At 45.8% G+C, this 20,012-nt stretch overlaps 1 protein-coding gene across 2 annotated transcripts in view; it reads right to left on the reverse strand.

Annotated features, from left to right (window-relative positions):
* Positions 1–20,012, reverse strand: part of BCAS3 (BCAS3 microtubule associated cell migration factor) — a 2,570,631-nt gene that overhangs the window by 1,991,563 nt on the left and 559,056 nt on the right. For both annotated transcript variants that reach the window (XM_069226456.1, XM_069226455.1), the window contains exon 12: positions 7,231–7,314. In XM_069226456.1, coding sequence (XP_069082557.1) covers positions 7,231–7,314 — 84 coding nt within the window. The remainder of the gene's footprint in view (positions 1–7,230; positions 7,315–20,012) is intronic.

The raw sequence follows: 20,012 nt of genomic DNA on the forward strand, positions 1-20,012 counted from the left end.
TAAGTTAAAGCATCCCATGTGGACTCAGGCATGTATTGTGCCACCAAGAGTGTGGCAAAGCAGGACTCCCAGCCTGCCATTACTGGCTTGCGGAGCAGTTCTCAAACTACTAACTCAACTTTGCCATTTAATGTAATGACAAAGTCCAGACCTTCCTTTTTTAACTTATATGTCACCCATAAGGAGGCCCTATTGATCCCTAAGACAGGGTGTTGTATATTAAAAAGTAGGACATGTGTTTTTATATGTCTTAACAGTAAAACTCCAATCTGTCGTTTTTGTTGTGAAAAGGCTAGCAGCCCCATTGGTGAGTACAGGGTTGCAACATGAAAACGCAGCTGTGCTAACTTCTGCATGAGACTACTAATGTTAGAACTTCCAGGTATCAAAAGAACTTGTGCTTTAAACCCGACTTTGAAGTCCAGGTCGAATTTACTGTAACTCTAAAGTAAATGCCAAATTTAGAGAGTCGCTACTCTGTTGCCCAAGTTTTCCAGTGACCATTTATGGTTGATGGCCACGAGACGGCCTTCTGCCTTCCTGGAGAGATGTACACACGACCACCAAGGAAGGAACAGAAGGACCTGCTGTTGGAAGAGGTGTTACCTCTCCCTGGCAGGAAAGTCAAAAAGGGTGTGAGTCCAAGAGACAAGCTTCAAAGGGGAAGCCGCCTTCGAAAGGCAAATGATGGATACAAACAAGAGGGGCTACTTTTTTGCTCTGGAAGGTTGGCATCAGGGACAGAGGGGAAAATAGTTGGCAAACTAGTTTTTCTGTGGAAGTATAGACCTCAAGTAGCCACACCTTTAGGGGGTAACCAAACTCCACTCATGCAGAGAGGGGTTCTGCTACTTTGCGAGTGGGCAGAATACTCCATTCAGGGATAGCCATATGCCACATTTTTCAGGTGGAAGAGACGAGTCGATTGGCGACTAGTCACCACATCCCAAGGGGAAATTGTGGGCATAAAAGTAGTGTTTCTGTGACTAAGGCCTCATATCACATCTGTACTGGAGAAAGAACTGGAGAAGGGCAGCCCTACAGTTCCCTGGATCTGGCAACAAGACTGCACCAAAGTCTAGGCTGCACCTGATGATCCTCAGGCTAGCAAAAAGAAGACTGTGCCTTTTGTGCCCTGCTCAAAGAAAAGTCATCCAGAGCCCAAGACAGAAGAGGTGAACTCCAAGAGTCAATTGGCTGACTTCCTGTTGCAGCTCCAGGGCCACAAAAGCTGAAGAAGCCTGCCTTGGCGAGTTGGTAGTCACAATCACTGGATCACCAATGACCACTAAAGCTCAGCCTGGGAGACAGAATGTAGATGCTCCTAAGTTGCTCATATGTCTGCTGGACTCTGGAGAGTCATCGGAGTGCAGTTTGGTTACCCAAGACAGGCACGAGCCTTAGTTAAAGGAAACCGCTGGTTTCACTGTAACCAGAGACCAGTAGACCAGTGGCAACTTGTTTTTGGCTAGACGTCAACCAGACTTTGAGGGACATCAACCTCTAAGGGCAAAGTAACCCTACCGTGGACCCAGGAAGTCCCACGTCAACAAGGTCAACATCCTTCAGCATCCTGTATCCTGTATAATAAGTCACTTTCCTCACACACATTGTAAATAAGATCATGCATTTAATAAATCAAAAGAAGGAGAACAAAATGACCAGGAACCTCATGTAACAACTGAGGAGAGGCCCGAAAACTGCAAGAAGTTAAATGAAAAAATTAGCCTCACTTTTCCAAAAGAAATGAAAGAACCGTTGTACAAGTTACTTACCTTCGGTAACAAAATATCTCAGAGAGACATTCTAGTTGCAGACTCCTTACCTTAGAATTTCCCCCATGGGTCAGACTGGATCTGGAGATTTTTCTTTGTGCAATACCCTTGCGCGTCGGTAGGTGGCATCAGTCGACTCCGTGGACATCGTTGGCATCGTAGTCGCCGTGATGACATCGGGAGTAGTATATAGACTCCACCTTTGCGCAGTGACGTCAGTTTCTTTTAACGACTTTCACGGCAAAGCGCAGAGCTGCTAAGAACACAGATTGGTGCGCCATAGCTAAGGACCTGCAAGGGGAATCCCTGTCCCTAGAAATCAGTTACTTGTACAGTAACTTGTACAACTGATAGAGACGTCTGGTTGCAGATTCCTTACCTTAGAGTAGATACCCAAGCAATGCCATCTTCGGAGGTGGGCTGCGAACCAAGATCGGAAGTCCTGCAGGACGGAATGACCAAAGTAGCCGTCCTGACGCACCTGACTGTCCAGGCAGTAGTGTTTAGCAAACGTGTGCAGGGATGCCCACGTAGCTACCTGACAGATATCCAGGTCAGGAACTCTGCGCGTTAACGCATTGTAAGCTGCAGTTGCTCTGGTGGAATGAGCAAGCAAGCCCTCAGGGAGTTGCTTCTTGGCCAAAGCGTAACACATTTTGATGCAAAGAAGCACCCATCAAGAGATGGTAAGCTTTTGCACCGCCTTCCCTTTCTTCGCACCCACATACCCAACAAAGAGTTGATTGTCCACCCGCAAATCTTTAGTACGATTAAGATAGAACGCCAACACTCTTTTTGGGTCCAGACGGTGGAGTTTCTCCTCCTCATGAGAAGGATGTGTGTAGAAAGTAGGCAAGGTAATGGACTGGCCTACACGAAAAGGCGTAACCACCTTTGGAAGAAAGGAAGCCTTAGTGCGCAAAACCACTTTGTCAGGGTGCACAAACAAGTATGGAGGTTTAGACGAAAGGGCTTGAAGCTCACTCACCCTGCGAGCAGAGGTGATGGCAACAAGAAAGATAGTTTTGAAGGTGAGTAGCCGCAAGGGACAATTGTGCATCGGCTCAAAGGGAGTACACATTAAATAAGTAAGGAGAAGATTGAGGTCTCACTGAGGCATGATAAATGGAGTGGGAGGAAATAAATGGGTGAGACCTTTTAGGAATGGCAGATAAATACCCTTTAAGGGTGCCCAAAGCAGAGCCCTTCTGGGCCAAAGAAAGAATGAAAAAAAGAACCTCAGATAGAGGGGCAGAGAGGGGATCAACAGATTTGTTGGTGCACCATGCCACACATTTATTCCAACAACAGGCGTATACAGTTTTAGTGGAGGGACGCCTGGCTGCCAAGATAACATTTCAGACTTCAGGTGGAAGATCAAAATTCGTCATCTGTCGCCGCTCAATCTCCACGCATAAAGGCGGAGGTTGGACAGGTTCGGGTGAAAAACCGTCCCCTGTTGCTGCAACAGAAGATCCGCCTGAAGAGGCAGTCTGAGTGGAGGATTGATAGACATACTCAATAGCTCTGGATACCAGACTCTCCATGCCCAGTCTGGAGCAACCAAGATGACTTGGGCCCTGTCATTCCTGATCTTCTTCAGAACTATGGGCAGAAGTGGTATAGGTGGAAAGGCGTAAAGGAGGTCAGAGTTCCACTCGAGACGAAAAGCATCTCCGAGTGAGTGCCACCTTGGAAACTCCAACGTGCAAAATAGCTGACATTGCGTGTTTTCTACAGAGGCGAACGGATCTAACCAAGGCTCTCCCCACTGCTGAAAGAGACCTTGCACCATCTCCAGATGGAGACGCCATTCGTGATCGGCTGTGCATCAAATCGATGGTTGAGTTCGTCCGCTCTGGCGTTGAGAGAACTCGCCAGATGTTGAAACACCAGGGCAATGCCCTGATGTGCCAGCCATGTCCAGAGGCGTAGTGCCTCCTGACAAAGGGTCCAGGACCCTACTCCGCCCTGTTTGCTGCAGTACCACATGGCGGTAGTATTGTCTGTGAACACCTGCACTATCTTTGAGAGAGGAAAGAAATGCTTTCAACGCAAGCCTGATTGCCCGGAGCTCCAGAAGATTGATATGGAGCCCAGACTCAGCTGAAGACCAGAGGCCTCTGATCTCCGTCTCTCCCATGTGGCCGTCCCCAACACAGAAGTGACGCATCTATAGATAGATCTGGTTGGGGAAGGGAAGAGGGATCCGCGGTGGACCCAATTCGGATTCGAAAGCCACCACTGCAGGTCTTTCGCAGTCCCCTCCGAGACCATGTCGGAGAGATTCCCCTGATGCTGCGCCCACTAGAACCTCAAGTCCCACTGCAGAGCCCGCAAATGCCATCTGGCATGTGTTACTAGCAGGATGCAGGAGGCCATGAGGCCCAGCAGCCTCAAAGTCAGTCTCACCGAAACCCAAGACCGAGGCCGAAAGATCGGAATCATAGCCTGAATGTCTTGGACTTGCTTTTCGGGAGGATAAGCCCGAAACTGCACTTTGTCCAGAACAGCTCCGATGAAGGGGAGCATCTGAGAGGGAGTCAGGTGTGACTTCGGCACGTTTATAGTGAACCCCAGCATGTGCAGGAGATTCACCGTAGTCTGAAGTAGGAGACGACTTTCTGGGGCGAGTCTGCCTTCAACAGCCAGTCGTCGAGGTAGGGGAAGACTGATATCCCTAACATGCACAGATGAGCTGCAATCACTGGCATCACTTTTGTGAACACCCGAGGGGCGCTGGTAAGGCCGAAGGGGAGCACGGTAAACTGAAAGTGCTTGTGTCCTACCACAAATCGTAGGTAACATATGTGGGCAGGCAGGATGGGGATGTGGAAATAAGCGTCCTGCAAGTCCAACGCTACCATCCAGTCTACTGGGTCCAAGGCAGACAGAACCTGAGACAGGGTGAGTATTTTGAATTTCTCCTTCTTGAGGAAGTAGTTCAGGTCCCGAAGGTCTAGGATAGGATGTAAACCCTTGTCCTTTTTCGGCACCAGAAAGTAGCGGGAATAACAACCACGGCCTACTTCGGGCACAGAGACCTTTTCTATTGCTCCCTTGGCCAAGAGAGCTGCGACTTCCTGGCGGAGAAGTGCCAAAAGATCCTCTGGAAGATGACTGAAGGATGGAGGCATGGCTGGTGGAGCAGATTTGAAAGGGAGGGAGTAGCCCTTTCGAACAATCTGAAAAACCCTCCTGTCTGTAATGATGGATTCTCAGCTGGGCAGAGGATGGCGAATCCTGCCGCCAACTGGATGGGAGTGAGGGGACGGACTAGGAGGGTTTGGAGGCTGCAGTGGGGGCAGACATGGACTGGGCAGACCTCTGGTTGCCTGTCCCAGGCCACACAGAGGCTGGACAACATGAGTGGCACGGGGGCTGGGTGGAGGACGCGATTGGGAGCCCTTTCCGTGTCTATGAAAGGGGTGAAAAAGCAGACTGTGGGGGGCAAGGGCCAGAGGAAAGACCAAGGGACCGAGACGTAGCCCGGGAATCCTTGAATCTCTCCAAGGCAGAGTCTGCCTTGTCTCCAAAGAGACAGGAGCCATCAAAGGGCATGTCCATGAGTGACTGTTGGACATCGCCAGAAAAACCAGAAGTACGCAACCAGGCCAACTGTATCCCACAAAGACTGGGTATAGTAGCCCAAAAGGGATGAGGTGTTCACAGACCGCAGCGCAAGACTGGAGGAAGAAAACAACTTCTTACCAAACTGTTCCAGCCTTTTTGATTCCCTGTCCAGGGGTGCAGAAGAGAATGCGCCTTAAGAAGAGGAAGCCTGGATGACAAGACTCTCAGGCCTGGGGTGTTGGGACAGGAATTTACGGTCGTTCGGAGTGGGCCGATGGTGGCGGGCGATAGTCCTAGTCACAGGAGCCCCTGTGTTGGGTTTGGAATAAGTACCGAAAAGGACATCGGTGAGGGCTTCACTGAATGGCAAAAGGGGTTCTGAAAAGGAAGCTCCAGGCTGAAGCACCTCCATCAGTTGATTAGACCTGATCTCTACAGTAGGAAGCTCAAGGCCAAGGACCTCAGCTGCCCTACTACCACCATACCATAAGATGCTCCCTCCGCTGTAGCCACGGTAGGAGGGGACAGCATGCGAGCATCAGGAGAAGTATTGAGACCACTGGAGTCACCCAATTCCTGAGCCCAGTTCAAAGAAGGGTCATCCTGGTATACTTATTAGGGTCCAGGGACCCCTCCAACCCTTCCCCAAATTCGTACCCATAGGAAAAATGGTGAGAATCCGACCTGGGACAAATAGGCCTCATTGAAGACAAAGGCGGCGTAAGCTGACACCACTCCGACTTCAAGTCTTCAGGGATAAGGATCAGGTTGACGTCGATAGTGGGCACTACCGACGTTGGGAGCACCGACAATCTACCCGGTGCCGGGGAAGGTCTCAAGGGTGCGACCGTCGCCGGTGCAGATCTGCGAGCGGATTCAGAGGGGACCTCGGTGGCAGGAACCGAAGCTGCCGGTGCTGAACCCGAAGGCCCCTCAACTGAACCTCTTGGGCCTGAAGGCGCCGTATCGGGGTTGGTCCACCCAAAGATGAGGCGCATGGCCTCATAGAACTCTAAGCTTGGCCGGGGTCACTCCGGCTACAGGAAACTCAGGGAAGTGCAGAGCAGACCCATGCGGCGGCTCTGAGGACGGAGGCCTTGAGCGCTTGATGCTCTTCCCCCGTTGCGTCAGCTGAGCGACGGGGCGAAGTCGGAGAGCGATGGGACATCTTCGACTTCTTCTTACCTGCACCCGAAGATTTAGAAGAAGACGAGTGGTGATGGCTCCGCGAACGGTCTTGAGACCTTCCTCTCGATTGAGACCGGGAATTAGGCAGAGTCGAGTGCTGGGCCACCATTAGCTTTAGGGACCGCTCCCTCAAAGCCTTTGGGTGTATAGCCCAGGACTCGGAGCACGACTTCGGGTCGTGGTCGTGCTCAAGACACCACAGACAAACCCGATTAGGATCTGTCACCAACATCGTGTGGTGACAGTCCTCGCACAGCTTGAAACCGGTCTTCGGGACATCCTCGACGTACCAAAAAATCTCACAAAAACTCGACAAAACGGCTGAAGTAGGTCAAAAAGAGACCAGGGTAGCTCTTCTCCGGATCAGCGCGTGGCGGTGTCTATATACTACTCCCGACATCATCACGGCGACTACTACGCCAACGACGCCCGAGAAGTCGACCGACGCCACCTACCAACGCACAAGGGTACTACTCGAAAAAAAATCTTCAGATCCAATCTGACGCCTGAGGGAAAATCTAAGGTAAGGAATCTGCAACTAGAAGTCTCTATCTAGATAAAGTAGTCTGCAACATTCTTTTAAGAGTGACACAGTAAAGTACACATGCTCAGATTTGTTGCCCCCTTTTGACTAACAAGGTAAAACAATAATTTTAGCACAGTATTGGGAGCTGGTGATGGAAAATGTACTCACTTTTGCAGCACTAATGACAGTGGCGGTGTAAGACTGAATGTTGTCTCCGCAAGCTCCCCCATGGGACTGGTGGCACCGGATGAGCTGCAAAGAAAGAGACATGCGGTGAGATATGTTAAAATATATATCCCTTGCAACAATTGGCACGATTTGCACTCATCATGCATTCTGCTATAAATGATCATGAGCGCCCATCTGCATGTATCTGTTAAACACAAGTGGTAACCTCGGATCACCTCAGTCTCTCAGAACTGAGTCGCTGTGATGCCGACAAAAATGTTACATTTTCAGTCAGTCATCAGTTACAAGAAGAGCCCTCATTTAGAATTAATAATTAATGTTAAGTTGGAAGCACTTCTACAAATACATTAAAAAAGAATCCCATTCTTAACAATTAGAGTTAATTGAAAACAGTATTTGTCAAGGTGTTAGTTGAAATTGCAGGTCGACAGGGGGCTAGTGGCTAGTGAGTCCTCTGTTAGAATGGACTATTGCTATACAAAAACAATTTAGTTCATGCCAGAAAGTGAAAGAGTGACATAATGTGAACCTGGAAAAATGTATTGACTGTAGTGACAATGTGCTGAAAGTTTAGTAGGCATGTCAACAAACAATCCCCATCTGGAAGGTACTTGAACTGATGAAGCTTCTGTTCTACATATGCTGTTCCCAGGTTCATCATTAGTTTATATGGTTCCTGGCGACGATTCCACAAGAGGAGGGTATAATGTTCAAGGTGATGCCAAAGGTGTATACAGGATCGACCTCTGGGTTGGTGTTATAGTTTGTGCAGCTCTAACTGGATATTTCTTCGTTTTCCATGTGTGAGGAAATTGCCTTTCCATGTAGGGCACTTGCCATAATGACCACTCAGTGGACTGAATGACAAATACATTATTATTGGCTCCATTTTTGCTATGAAGGGGTTTAAATATAAGTAAAACAACCTAGGGCATTTTATTCAGACGATCTGAAGCAATTTTAGATTTCACAGATATACATAGATCCAAAAAGATAAGGATACCCTCAATGTCTGGAGGCAACAAGTTGGTTTCTTTTTTAATCCATTTCAAGAGTGTTTTATTGGAATTGTTTACAATAGGCAAATTAGATAACATAAATTAAAAGAAACAATACATTGTATGGTACCATCAAATCAAGTGGGAACAGTAGTTTAGGGTATGGCATGATGAGGTGGTCCACATTTACAAAAGTAGAAGGCAGAGATAAGTGTATTTGTTTGCAAAGGTGAAGCTAGGTTAATCAGTGTATGTATTGTGACGGAGCAGTTTTTGGTGTTGTGGTGAATGATTAAGGTATCGCAGTTGTAGATGAATGAGTCAGAGTACGAGAGAGACGAGAGAAGAGAATTGTAAAGTGACACAGGGTGAAAAGTAGGGAGTACATGGGGAATGGGGGTTGGTAGGAAGAGGAGGAGTTGGGTAAGTGGGAAGAGGAGGGGGTGGGAGAATGAGTGAGTGAATGCATGAACGATCGATTAATTGGATGATCATGGTTATATAGACGAGTGAGACATAAAGTTGTCTAGTTTGCACCAGAGTTTACAAATCTTCATAGGTGTCATCATTAAGTATACGTTTAGTGAGTTACAGGCAGTTCTGGTGAATTGGACCCATTCCCACCATGTGTGTGGGGATAGTTTGGATGAGTCTTTCCATTCAAAGAGGATAACTTTAAGGCTAGTTGTGACTAGAATGTCCCATAGGAGACGGTCCTCTCTGTTTAATGCCCGTTTAATGCCAGTGGGGAGGATGCCCAGTTTAACAGAGGCTAAAGTAGGAGTCTATTTTGTATGAAGAATTAGAGATAGTGAATTATTGAAGTCCTGCCAGAAACTTTTGGTGGAGGTGCATGTGTTTTAAGCCTCCTGTTTCCTTTACACAGTTCCAGCATGTCTGAGGATCGGAGGTCTAGTTTTTCAAGTTTGGCCGGAGTCAAGTGGGCCACATTGGCAGTCCAGTATCTCCTTTGTGAAATTGATGGAGTTATTATGTTGGAAGTGAGGTTACTCCAGGTAGATGGTCAGTCCGGTGACACCTTTGGAGTGCTGCTGGAGTCTGATAGTAGAATTTCCCACTTGTCTTGTGTTGGTTTATTTAGTGAGGTTTTTGTGGGGGATAGGAGGGAGTACAGGTTGGAAGCTAGGTGATTTTATTTTATGTTTAAGGAAATAGTAAATGTCTAAGTCGTTTATACATCGTTCTCCCTTCTAGTTTTAAGTTTTCATTGTGCCATAGTAAGGCTGGACATGAGTGTTTAATTTTGTTGGGTAGTTTGTTGTAAATTTTTCAGAGTGCCTATGCTGTACTAGGTAGAATGTTTATAGAGTGTGTGTTTTAATTATTTTGATGGTTAGAAATGAAGTGAGGGATAAGGATTTAGCAAGGGCAATTTCAATAGCGAGCCATGACAGCAAGTGGTTGGTGGTGGTTAGGAGCCAGTGGCTTCCCTGTTTCGCTAGAAAGGCATGTTGGTATCTCCGGTAGTTGGGTACGTTTAGGCCGTCAAGTTTTATAGGAAGTCTCAGGTTCTTTCGGGCAATTCTGGGCCTTTTAGACTTCCAGAGAAATTCAGTAAGTAAAGTGTCTATTTTAGTAAAAAAAAAGATGTCTGAAAGGTTTATGGTGGACATGCTGATTAAAAAGTTAATGAGGAGGGTAATCGTCATTTTGATAGATTTTATTCCACCCCACCAAGTAATGAACCTGGCTGACCATTTGCCTAAGCTATCTTTGATGTTATCTAGCGTCTTTTTCTCGTTGAGATCGATGGAGTCTTTAAGGTGAAGGGTGAACCATATACCCAGGCATTTTATCTTATCTGGGGCGCATTTGAGTCCATATGGACTGATGTGTGAACTGATGCAGTACACATTGAGAGGAAGAACCTCTGTCTTTTCCTTGTTGAGGCAGTTGCCTGACATCTTAGAGCAGTCGTTGATGGTGGATATGAGGTGTGGCAAGGCTGAATCTGCCTGGGTAGTAAAAAGGAGAATGTCATCTGCGTAGGCGGCTAATTTTCACGGGCCTGATGAGAAATGGATACCAGGGAATTAATGTTTTTTCTCTGATCAATGTAAGTAGGGGTTCTAGCCTTAGTAGAAAAAGTAGTGGGGAGAGAGGGCAACCTTGTCTGGTTCCTTGTTGGAGGTAAAAGAGATTAGACAACTTTCCATTGATGTTTATCAATGGGTGGGTCTTTCCCTTCTTTGGGTATAACAATTATGGTTGCCTCTGCAGTGGAGCCCTCAACGAAGCCAGTGGAGGAGAATTGGGCGAATAGGTCTTCTAAGGGAATGATTAGGGAGGTACCCCAAGTTTGATAGAATGATGCCGGGAAGCCGCCTGGGCCCTGTGTCTTCCTGGCTTTGTTTTGATCGCATTTATGATTTCTTTGCGAGAAATCGGCAAAGAAAGCTTGCAGCGCATTACCTTCATCCCTCAGTACTACTGGGAGCTATTTGATAGGAGGGATCCGGTGGAGAGGGATCCAATAGGGTTCTTTCATGATTGAGCAGAAACACTGCTCATTTAGTTTGTAACCAAGTACTGTTAGAATACTTCCAGAAATATGTACAGAGAAGAGAATGCACAAAGCGGGACGATAACACTCAGGTTAAAAAAGAAAAGAAATGTTGTCAAGTGACAAGAGGGACTGTCAATGAGATTCGGGTATGGTCAGTATTTGTTAAGGTTGCCCTTCAGATGAAGTCAGAGTGCTACAGGAATCCCTTCCTGACCTTGCTGGAAAAGCTTCAATGCACCACTCCTCTCCGCAAAGATTAAAACAGAAAGTTGTCAAAGTCACCACATAGCCCAGTATCTGTATAGTCTCAAAAGAACGAACAGGTGAATAGGTTACATTAAAGCAGTCAGTGAGGGTCTTATTACTATTTGACTAAGAGACACAAGTGTTAAAAACAAATAGTGGGTGCACTCCTACTCATTTTTTTTATTTTTCTTAGTATGAATTAAGGAAGCAGGGTGTGCCTCTCATACAAGTTTCTATCTCCCTTTTGTTTGATTTTTTTAACAAAATGCAATTGAACATCTTTGCGTAATTGATACAAGTAAGTGGATGTTGGCTTTTTTTTGGTTAGGTTAACTGTATCCTCTGTGTCAGCCCCATAAAAAAATAAACATTGTGGGGGTAGTCTCCTTTTGTTCATGACAATCTGATAAAGACAAGGTCTCTCAGTAAATTGATATGCCTCCTATAGATTTTGGGGAATATGCTGAGGTTCTTGTAACAGAAGTTAAAAACTGCAACACATGAAGGGAGAGAAAAAAGGCTGATTTATGCAAATAATTCTCATAAACGCCCAACTCCACCCTAAAATAGATGAGCCCAGCAGCAGAACTGGCAACTGCCACACCAAGTACTGATTGAGGCACTCGTGCACAGGCCAGACTTCAGGTTACGGCATTTTAATTGGGAGACTCAGACTAAAGCTCATTCATATAATATGTACCTAATCTAAGCAGTTCTCCGAGTATTTTCTTTACTTATAGATCCTACTAATTAAGTGCTTTTCAGGATACACCTGGATACATTCAAGGGACACAAGTTAAAAAATAGCTTTCCAGTGCAATGCCCTTAATGTGCAGTGTGTCATTTTCTCATCATTACTGCTTTTCTTTGGCATTTCTGTAGGCATACGGTATCTCAGAGACCACATCTGAAAGTAGCCCTATATAAATCACCTAAACCAGCAAACTTGTATTTTCTCTTTATTCATTGAGGCTTTCAAGTACTGATGCTGGGTAAAGGAGCTGGGCTCTGCTTTTGGATGGCAGACACCAGAATAGCCTGACCTCAGAGAACAATATGCAGAAAGAAGCCCAGAGGGAGTGGGGAACAGAGCTCCATGGCATGGCACCATGCAACAAAAGGTCTGTCTCTCTAAGAAAGTCTACTAGGCTCTGGATGGGGCACTCTAATTCTGGTGTAAAGGAGGGCTTGCTCCTGGATGAAACACCCTTCCCTGGAATGAGTAGAATTTGTCTAACCTGCAGAAGTTGGCAGACTAAGGAGGTAAACGCTTATTCGCCTAACAGACTTAGGAGGTAAACATTTATTCGACTGACACTTTTGCACTCCCAATGCGTACCTAAATCTGATCTGTGATTCCTGATATGGTAAGCTCCATATGGGAGGGTTCTTAGGCACAGTTATCTCAATACTGAGGTAGGTTTAAGGTAATTTGGCACCAATCCCCATTTCCAAGACTCTACACTTAACTATTTGGAATTCAGCCACTAGATAAAGTTGTACATCTTCCGAGAGACTAGATCAGCTTTGCTGTGCAAACTGGCAGGTAAATATTCAAGAATGCTGTTGTAATGGTAGCAATTGAGCAGCAGATACAGACTAGATGATTGTTGCTAATATAAGATAAGCAGTAGCAACTGACTAAGCAGGACAGTTGCTACAAAGGTCTGTGCCACACATAAGATTTTAAACCAGTCTGTTAAGACAAAGTGCCCAAACCAGAAAATATCCAAACCAGAAAGCAGAGACTAAGGCCCTCATTACAGACATGGCGGTTCAGACCGGCATGCCGGCGGTGGTGGAAAATACCGCCACCCGCATGGCGGTCTGAACCGCCATAGAGTGAACAAGGGAGGGCTGCCACAGGTGGCCCTCCGCCAGGCTACAGCCGACAGGCAGCCTGACGATGGCCGAATACTTTATCCGACAGGGCAGCGCTGCAAGCAGCGCTGCCCTGCGGATAAAGAACCATTGTTCCTCCAGACTTTCCCTGGCGGGTTCCCCCGCCAGATTAAGGCTAGCGGAAGGGGTGCTTCGGGGCCCCCATGCAGTGCCCCGTCGTGCAGGTCACTGCCTGGTTTACGGGCAGTGATGTGCACGATGGGTGCTGCTGCACCCGCCGCACAGCGGCATTGACAACGGCTCCATGTGGAGCCGTCGGCAATGTCCCTGCCCTGCATTCTGCTGGGCAGACGGGCGGAAACACTGTTTCGAACCAAACCATGGCATTAGGCAGGGTCATGATACCGCCGGCAGCATTATAGCAGCCGCCAGGCTTCAGCCAACCCACCAATGTCATAATGTAGCAGTAAGTACCGCCAGCCTGTTAGCGGTACTATCCTCACATTATCTCCGGGCACCGGGGTCATAATGACCCCCTATGTAATTAAGGAAAAAAAGTGCAAAAGACAATTAAAAAGACAGGTTTTGAAGGATGCTCTGTGGTAACAAGGAAATAAAGACTGTAGGTGCGGAAGGCAAGCCCTTGGGTAGGGACTTCTAAATGCAGAAGTAGCAGGCTCCAGTTCTTGTAGGTTGTCAAAAAAATATGAACTGTTGAGCAAGGCAAGAGAATGGGTTATGCCTGCATACCATGAACCTCACTCTTGCAAGTTATGCTATGCTAGATATATTTATCTAATTCAAGTTCTGCCATTGTTGTCGCTTTTTTGATGGTCTACATAAGACTTTGGCTACAGTTCTGAGTAGCAGTTGTTTCTGGTCCAGCGGCTACCTACTGGATGGGCATATTAATGAGCCATGACACAGAACATAAAGAACAAATTACTTACCTTTGGTAATGCTATTTCAGGTAGATACTCTTCAGCAGTATGCCTGCACACCAGCAGGTGGAATTGTGCAGCTCTACACCAATGTCATTCCATCTCGAAAGACACCTGCGGAGTCGCAAATAAGCGCCACTCATGCTCGCTGACATCATCTGCTTTCAAAACTGTCCGGGCCCCAGGTCACAGACCACAATAGTTGATTGGTTTGGACAGGTGTGCAGATTTGACTTGGGACTTTTTTAGGAGGAAAAGAGTCCAGTTCACAGAATGGGGGAGGATGGGAAGGTCAGTGAGGAATCCGTGGTTAGACAGAGTATCAGTCAGAAAGAGTATTACCTTCTGAACAGATACTAAAGAAGTTATCACCCAGGTGGTGGGTCTGTGAACTGACTCAAATCAAAATGTTTGGCAGGACTGAGCAGGCAAAATAGCTATCTCAATGGACTTGGCTGTCCAGACAGTAGTGCTTTGTGAACTTATGGAGTGACACCTGTGTAGCATCCTGGCTAATGTCCAGAACAGACACGCTGTGTGCCAATGCAGTGATAGCAGCCTTGGCTGTACTGGAATGTGCCAGCAAACCTTCAAGAGCTGCTTCCTGGCCAACACACAGCAGATTTTAATGCATAGCATGATCCACTGAGTGATGGTTCTCTTCTGTACTGCCTTGCCCTTCTTCGCTCCAGCAATTCCCACAAAAAAACGTATCAGCCACATGATGTTCTCTGGGACGATTGACGTAAAAGCTAAGAGTGCTTTCAGGAACCAACCGATGGAGTCTCTCCTCCAGGGGCCAGTTGGAGCAAAGAACATCTGCAGAGTGATATTTTGTCTGATATGAAACAGGGTCAACACTTTCTGGAGGAAGGAGGCCCATGTCCTCAGGACCAGTTTGTTTATGGTGGGTTGATACAGGGGGGTGTAGCGCACTCACCCACTGCACCAATGTTATGGCATCAATAAAGACTGTCTTGAGGTTTGGGAGCCGTTGGGGACAGCTATGTAGTGGTTCAAGAGAAGTGTGCAAGGAAAGGGAAGCTGAAATTTGTAACTCCATTGGGAATGTTGAACAGAAAAGGTGGAAACATCTGTTGTAAGTCTTTAAAGAAACGCATCACATCACATCATTTTGCCCTTGTCCCAAAACATTTTTGGGGTCATTTGAAAACTGTTCATTCAACACGATTTATGTGTTAATGTCATTTTGTATGTACTATATATGTTTAATATGTGTCTTATATGTTTGTAATTTCATTGTATTGTATGGTTATATTAAACTTTTTTAGCTTTGTATTATTAAGTGAGTTTGGCTGTTTAATAAGAATAAGGAACGCCCTTTTTGCTTTTGGACATACTTTCCCATAAATATGGAATTCACCAATATTTCTTATTTAGATTTAATTTAATATGAGTCAATAGTGTTCTGGTTATACATGGTGTGCTCCGCTATTTTTGTAATCTGTTGTGGAACACTTGTCTGACAGGTTTCCAGAGATCTATACTCCTGGAAAGAATATGGCAGTCGATGAGCCCTCGATCCTGTACAAAGGGTGGCTGCTGTTCAGACAGTACATTACGAGCAAAAGAGCTCGCTTTGGCATCAAGCTGTACATGCTGTGTGAGAGCTCTTCTGGCTATGTGTACAGCTTGACAGTGTATACAGGGAAGGACTCCACGCTAAACCCATTAGTTTGCCCTCCCACTTTAGGGGTCAAAGGGAAGATTGTATGGGAGCTTGTCCAGCCACTCTTTCACAATTTCTATACAGGAGGAGGGCTGTTAAGTGCTCTACAAAGCTGGCACTGTGGCCTGTGGTACAGTTCGTTGCAACTGTAAAGGATTCCAGCAGGAACTAATTTGCAAGAAGCTCCAGAAATCCCAGAGAAACTGAACTAAGTTCCAACGAACTGCTCGCAGTCAAGCTCCCAGATACAATTCATGATGAGAGCACTTCTCCTATCACAGTTTGGGGCCAGATGGCTGAGGTCCACAAGCCCACCTGTATAATTGATTACAATAAGTACATGGGAAGAGAGGACAAGAATGACCAGGTTCTTCAACCATACAATTTGTGTTGTAAAACTCACACTTGGTACAAGAAACTTTTTACCAAAATGATCCAGATGGCAACATACAATGCGTATGTTGTTTACTGTCAGACAACCACAGGAAGACATCTCTTTCCTTGACTTCCAGTTGTCTCTAATTAAAAGCCTCACTGCTGCATCAGAAGCAGCAGCCTCCACTTCATATGTTCTGGAGGATATGGCAAGGGTGCAGGAGAGACACTTTGCTGATCGCATTCCTAAAACACCAAAATCAGATTGTTCATATCGTCGCTGTAAAGTGTGCTTGAAGCATGGAAAGCAACAGGAGAGTCGTTATTACTGTCCCCTGTGCCCATCTCAGTCAGGCCTCTGTTTCTCTTACTTGTTTTACGTTGTATCATACTAAAGCAAAGTTCTGGGAAATCAACTCAGGTGGAGCTGTTGTTGGGTTAACCTTTCAGAAGCTGTGAATGGATACCGAACATCCATGAGCCCCTACTTCATTAGGCAGGCAGCCACAGAATTTTAGTCCATCTACTTTAGGAAATTATGGAATTTCTTCTGGCCTGTTCAACATCTTTATCCGCCCTCAGAATGTGGTAGGTGTTCTGTTTGATTAACATGTATTATAGTCCCCACACTGCAAATACTATTGGACAGAACATATGTCACATTGTCACGGAGTACCCTGTGTGGCAAAATGTTAAAGACAAGACTAAATTTTGAAGTGCTTGTTAGGGAACTTATGTACGCTACACAAGGACCACCATGATTTTTAACGAGAACCAGAGTAAGTATAGTAAGTCAAACAAATGTCCTGTGGGATATATTCACCAACATTTCTACTCGTTTGACAGTGTGCAAACTCAATTTGTAGCTTCACTTTCAAAGCAAAAGTGGAAGTGTTGGTGAACGAGTCCTACAGGATATTTTTTTGATTTTTACTTTAGAGACCTTTTGTAGTATTCAGCATCATGTCTGACTTATTTTCAACAGTAGATCTGCTCGCTCAGTTCAAGGAATAGGCCTCGCAAGGCATACTCAGACACAGGCCGGCTCTAGGGCGGTGCGAACGGTGCGACTGCACCGTGTACTGACCGGGTGGGGGTGCCATGTTTGCTGGTATTTTATGTTTTTAAAAGAAACGGCTGCAGCATTCCTTGCCTCAGGCAATAATAAGTATGTCAAGATAACTGCTCATTAATGTTCTGCCTGGTGAGAGATCAGAGTTTTCTCTAGTGGAAGTTTTAAGGTAGCGCAGAGGGTTAATATGCCTGCTGCAAAGAACGTGTACCATGCAGATCACAAAGTGCATATAATGCAAAAAGGTCAGCAGGTTACTGCTTTTGTTAGCGAGGTCATTTTGTTACTTGCAGTTTGTAAGTTAAAATCCTAATACAGGAAGATTAAGTTATTAACTGTCATCAAAGAACTGCATGCATACTGCAAGGTATAGATTAGAGCGTTATGATTTTTTCCCAGCCTTTCATTATCCTAATGTTGCAAAAAGGGTACATTTGAATAGAAATCAATTCTTATTATTATAGGGAACCCATGGTGTTACATTTTAAATTCTGAGCTAGCGTTTCTCCAGACCAAGCACTCTTAAACTATACAGCCTACTAGTATGGATCACATATGACTCCTACACCTTGTAGCCCTCTGATTTATGTAACATTTCTTATGCACTGATTTACACACCTATCTTTGTGTAATGTATGTGCAATGTAAAGTGCTCTGACACCCTACACTGGTATGAGTGGCGCTATAAAACTAATTAAATGCATCTGAGAGAGAGTGGTAATGGAGACTTAAGGGGTACTCTTAAATGGTGGTAGTGAAGGAATCTGTGGCGGAGGTGGTCATTGGGGGGTGCCAACAAGCATTGTTGCACAGGAAGCCACCAGCGCTAAGGCCGGCCCAACTCGGACACCCCCAACTTGCATCCACAAACTGGAAGGATTTGCATTTAGCACAGTAAGTGCGTTGATGGCGCATGAAAAACATGTTTTCTTCAGCTTCAAGTAGCTAATGGCAGAAGGCATTAGTATAGGTTCACTTGCAATTATACAGGATTAGTCAGGACTTTGATGAGTACAGAGACATGAACGGGTAAGAAAAGCTTAAGGTAGGTGTGTTTTCCCAGGGATATTACACAGGTAGAAGGCAGATAGTAAAGGTAGTACAGATGTGTATCTGTACTACCTTTACTATCTGCCTTCTACCTTCTTCGATGAATGGGACTCACAAGGCATTTTTTGGACACCACCAGCTTGCATCCACAAACTGGAGGGAGTTGGATTTAGCACAGTGAGTGTGTTAAAGACGCATGAAAAACATGTCTTCCTGAGCCTCAGGTGGCTGTAATGGAAGTCAGTAATAAAGGTTCCTTATGCATGCCTTCAGTAATGTCCAGAAAGAAGGAGGCGGTTACTTGACAGGTGGTAAAACGTAGTCAGACTTATTCCGTCCTATGGCAAATTAATGTGATGGGCCCTTGTCGGGCACTAGTAAGTTGATGTGAGTGCAGTGATTGTTTTTTATGGGCCCATGGCCTGGCAGTATGAAACTGTTGTGTGTTGTGCTTGAATGGCATGTGAATTGACCATAAAGCGGTTGGTGCTGTGAAGGTGAAGTGGCTTTATGGCTCAGCTACAGAAGAGTTGGTTTCAATATTCAGATACTTTGGTAAGTATTCATGCTTTAAAACCATAATTCCTGGAGGTGCTAAAACCAACCAGTGTAAATGGTGGATTAAATTTAACATACTGATGGCAGGGGAGTCCAAGGGTGCAGGACTTATGTGGCTTTCACCAGTTTTCCTTTGCCCAGAACCCCCTTGAAATCACAAACTTTGCTTCAAAAACACATTTTCCTTGCATTTCTGTGTGGGAAAGTCCTGGAACCTACAGGCAGCCACACATTTTCTACCACCCATTCCCCTAAGTCTCCAGAGAAAAATGTTGCTTCACTTGTGTGGGTGGGCAAGTGACTGCAACAGGGACGTGTCCAAAACATATTGTGGAGACATCAAAATTGCTTATCACAAAACAGTCTGGTTTTGTAAGACAGTCACCTCTGTCTTTGGTCCTGGCTCGGCAGCCATATTGGGAAACCTACCAAACCCAGACTTTTCTGAAAACTAGACACCCCGGGCAGTCCACATGGCTGTGGTGTGTGTGGATCCCACAAAGTTTTCTTATCCAGAATACCCTGCTAATGTGAAATATTGGTTAAAAACACTATTTTTCCTTGCTTTTCCGTCACATAAACTACAGGAACGTGCAGGAATCCACAAAATTCCTACCACCTGGTGTTTCCTCACTTGTGATAAAAGCACAGTCCCACTTGGGTGCCCGCATCAGGAATGGGTCACTCCATGGTCAACAGTAGCCCTCATGCAAGGACTACCATTGACCCATGTGTGATCCATTCCTGTCACGTTCACTAGGCCCAGGCACACCAGTGGGGTAGCGTTTTTATTGGGACAAGTTGGGGAACGCTAGGTGGTAAGAAGTTTGTGGATCCATGCATATTCCTGTAGTTTACTTCACAGAAATGCAAGCAAAAATACTGTTTTTATTCAACGTTTCACCTTTGCATGGTATTCTGAGTAAAACAAACTGTGGGGAATTCACACAAGCTACTCCCTTGGGTAACTATTTTTCTTAGAAATGTCAGAGTTTGGTAGGTTTCCCTGAATGATTTCAGATCCGAGGACTAATTATTACACTGACCTCAGTTATCATTATCGCCACAGTACGTTTTGGGCATTTCTTGTTGCTGGCACTAGGCCTACCCACACAAGTGAGGTACCATTTTTACTGGGAGATAAGGGGGAATGCTGGGTGAAAGGAAGTTTGTGGCTCCCCTCAGATTCCAGAACTTTGCAGCACCGAAATGTGAGGAAAAAGTGTGTTTCAGTCCAATCTTGGGGTGTGCAAAGGATTCTGGGTGCCAGAACCCAGTGAGAGCCCCACAAGTCACCCCATCCTGGATTCCACTAGGTGTCTACTTTCCAAAAATGTACAGTTTTGGTTGGTTAGAGGCCAAAATCCACAGCTAGGCACTTTGCAAAAAACATGTCTGTTTGATTGGAAAAATGTGATGTGTCCACGTTGTGTTTTGGGGCATTTCCTGTCGCAGGCACTAG

The sequence above is a fragment of the Pleurodeles waltl genome, chromosome 3_1 (genome assembly GCF_031143425.1).
Source record: "Pleurodeles waltl isolate 20211129_DDA chromosome 3_1, aPleWal1.hap1.20221129, whole genome shotgun sequence".
NCBI lineage: Eukaryota > Metazoa > Chordata > Amphibia > Caudata > Salamandridae > Pleurodeles > Pleurodeles waltl.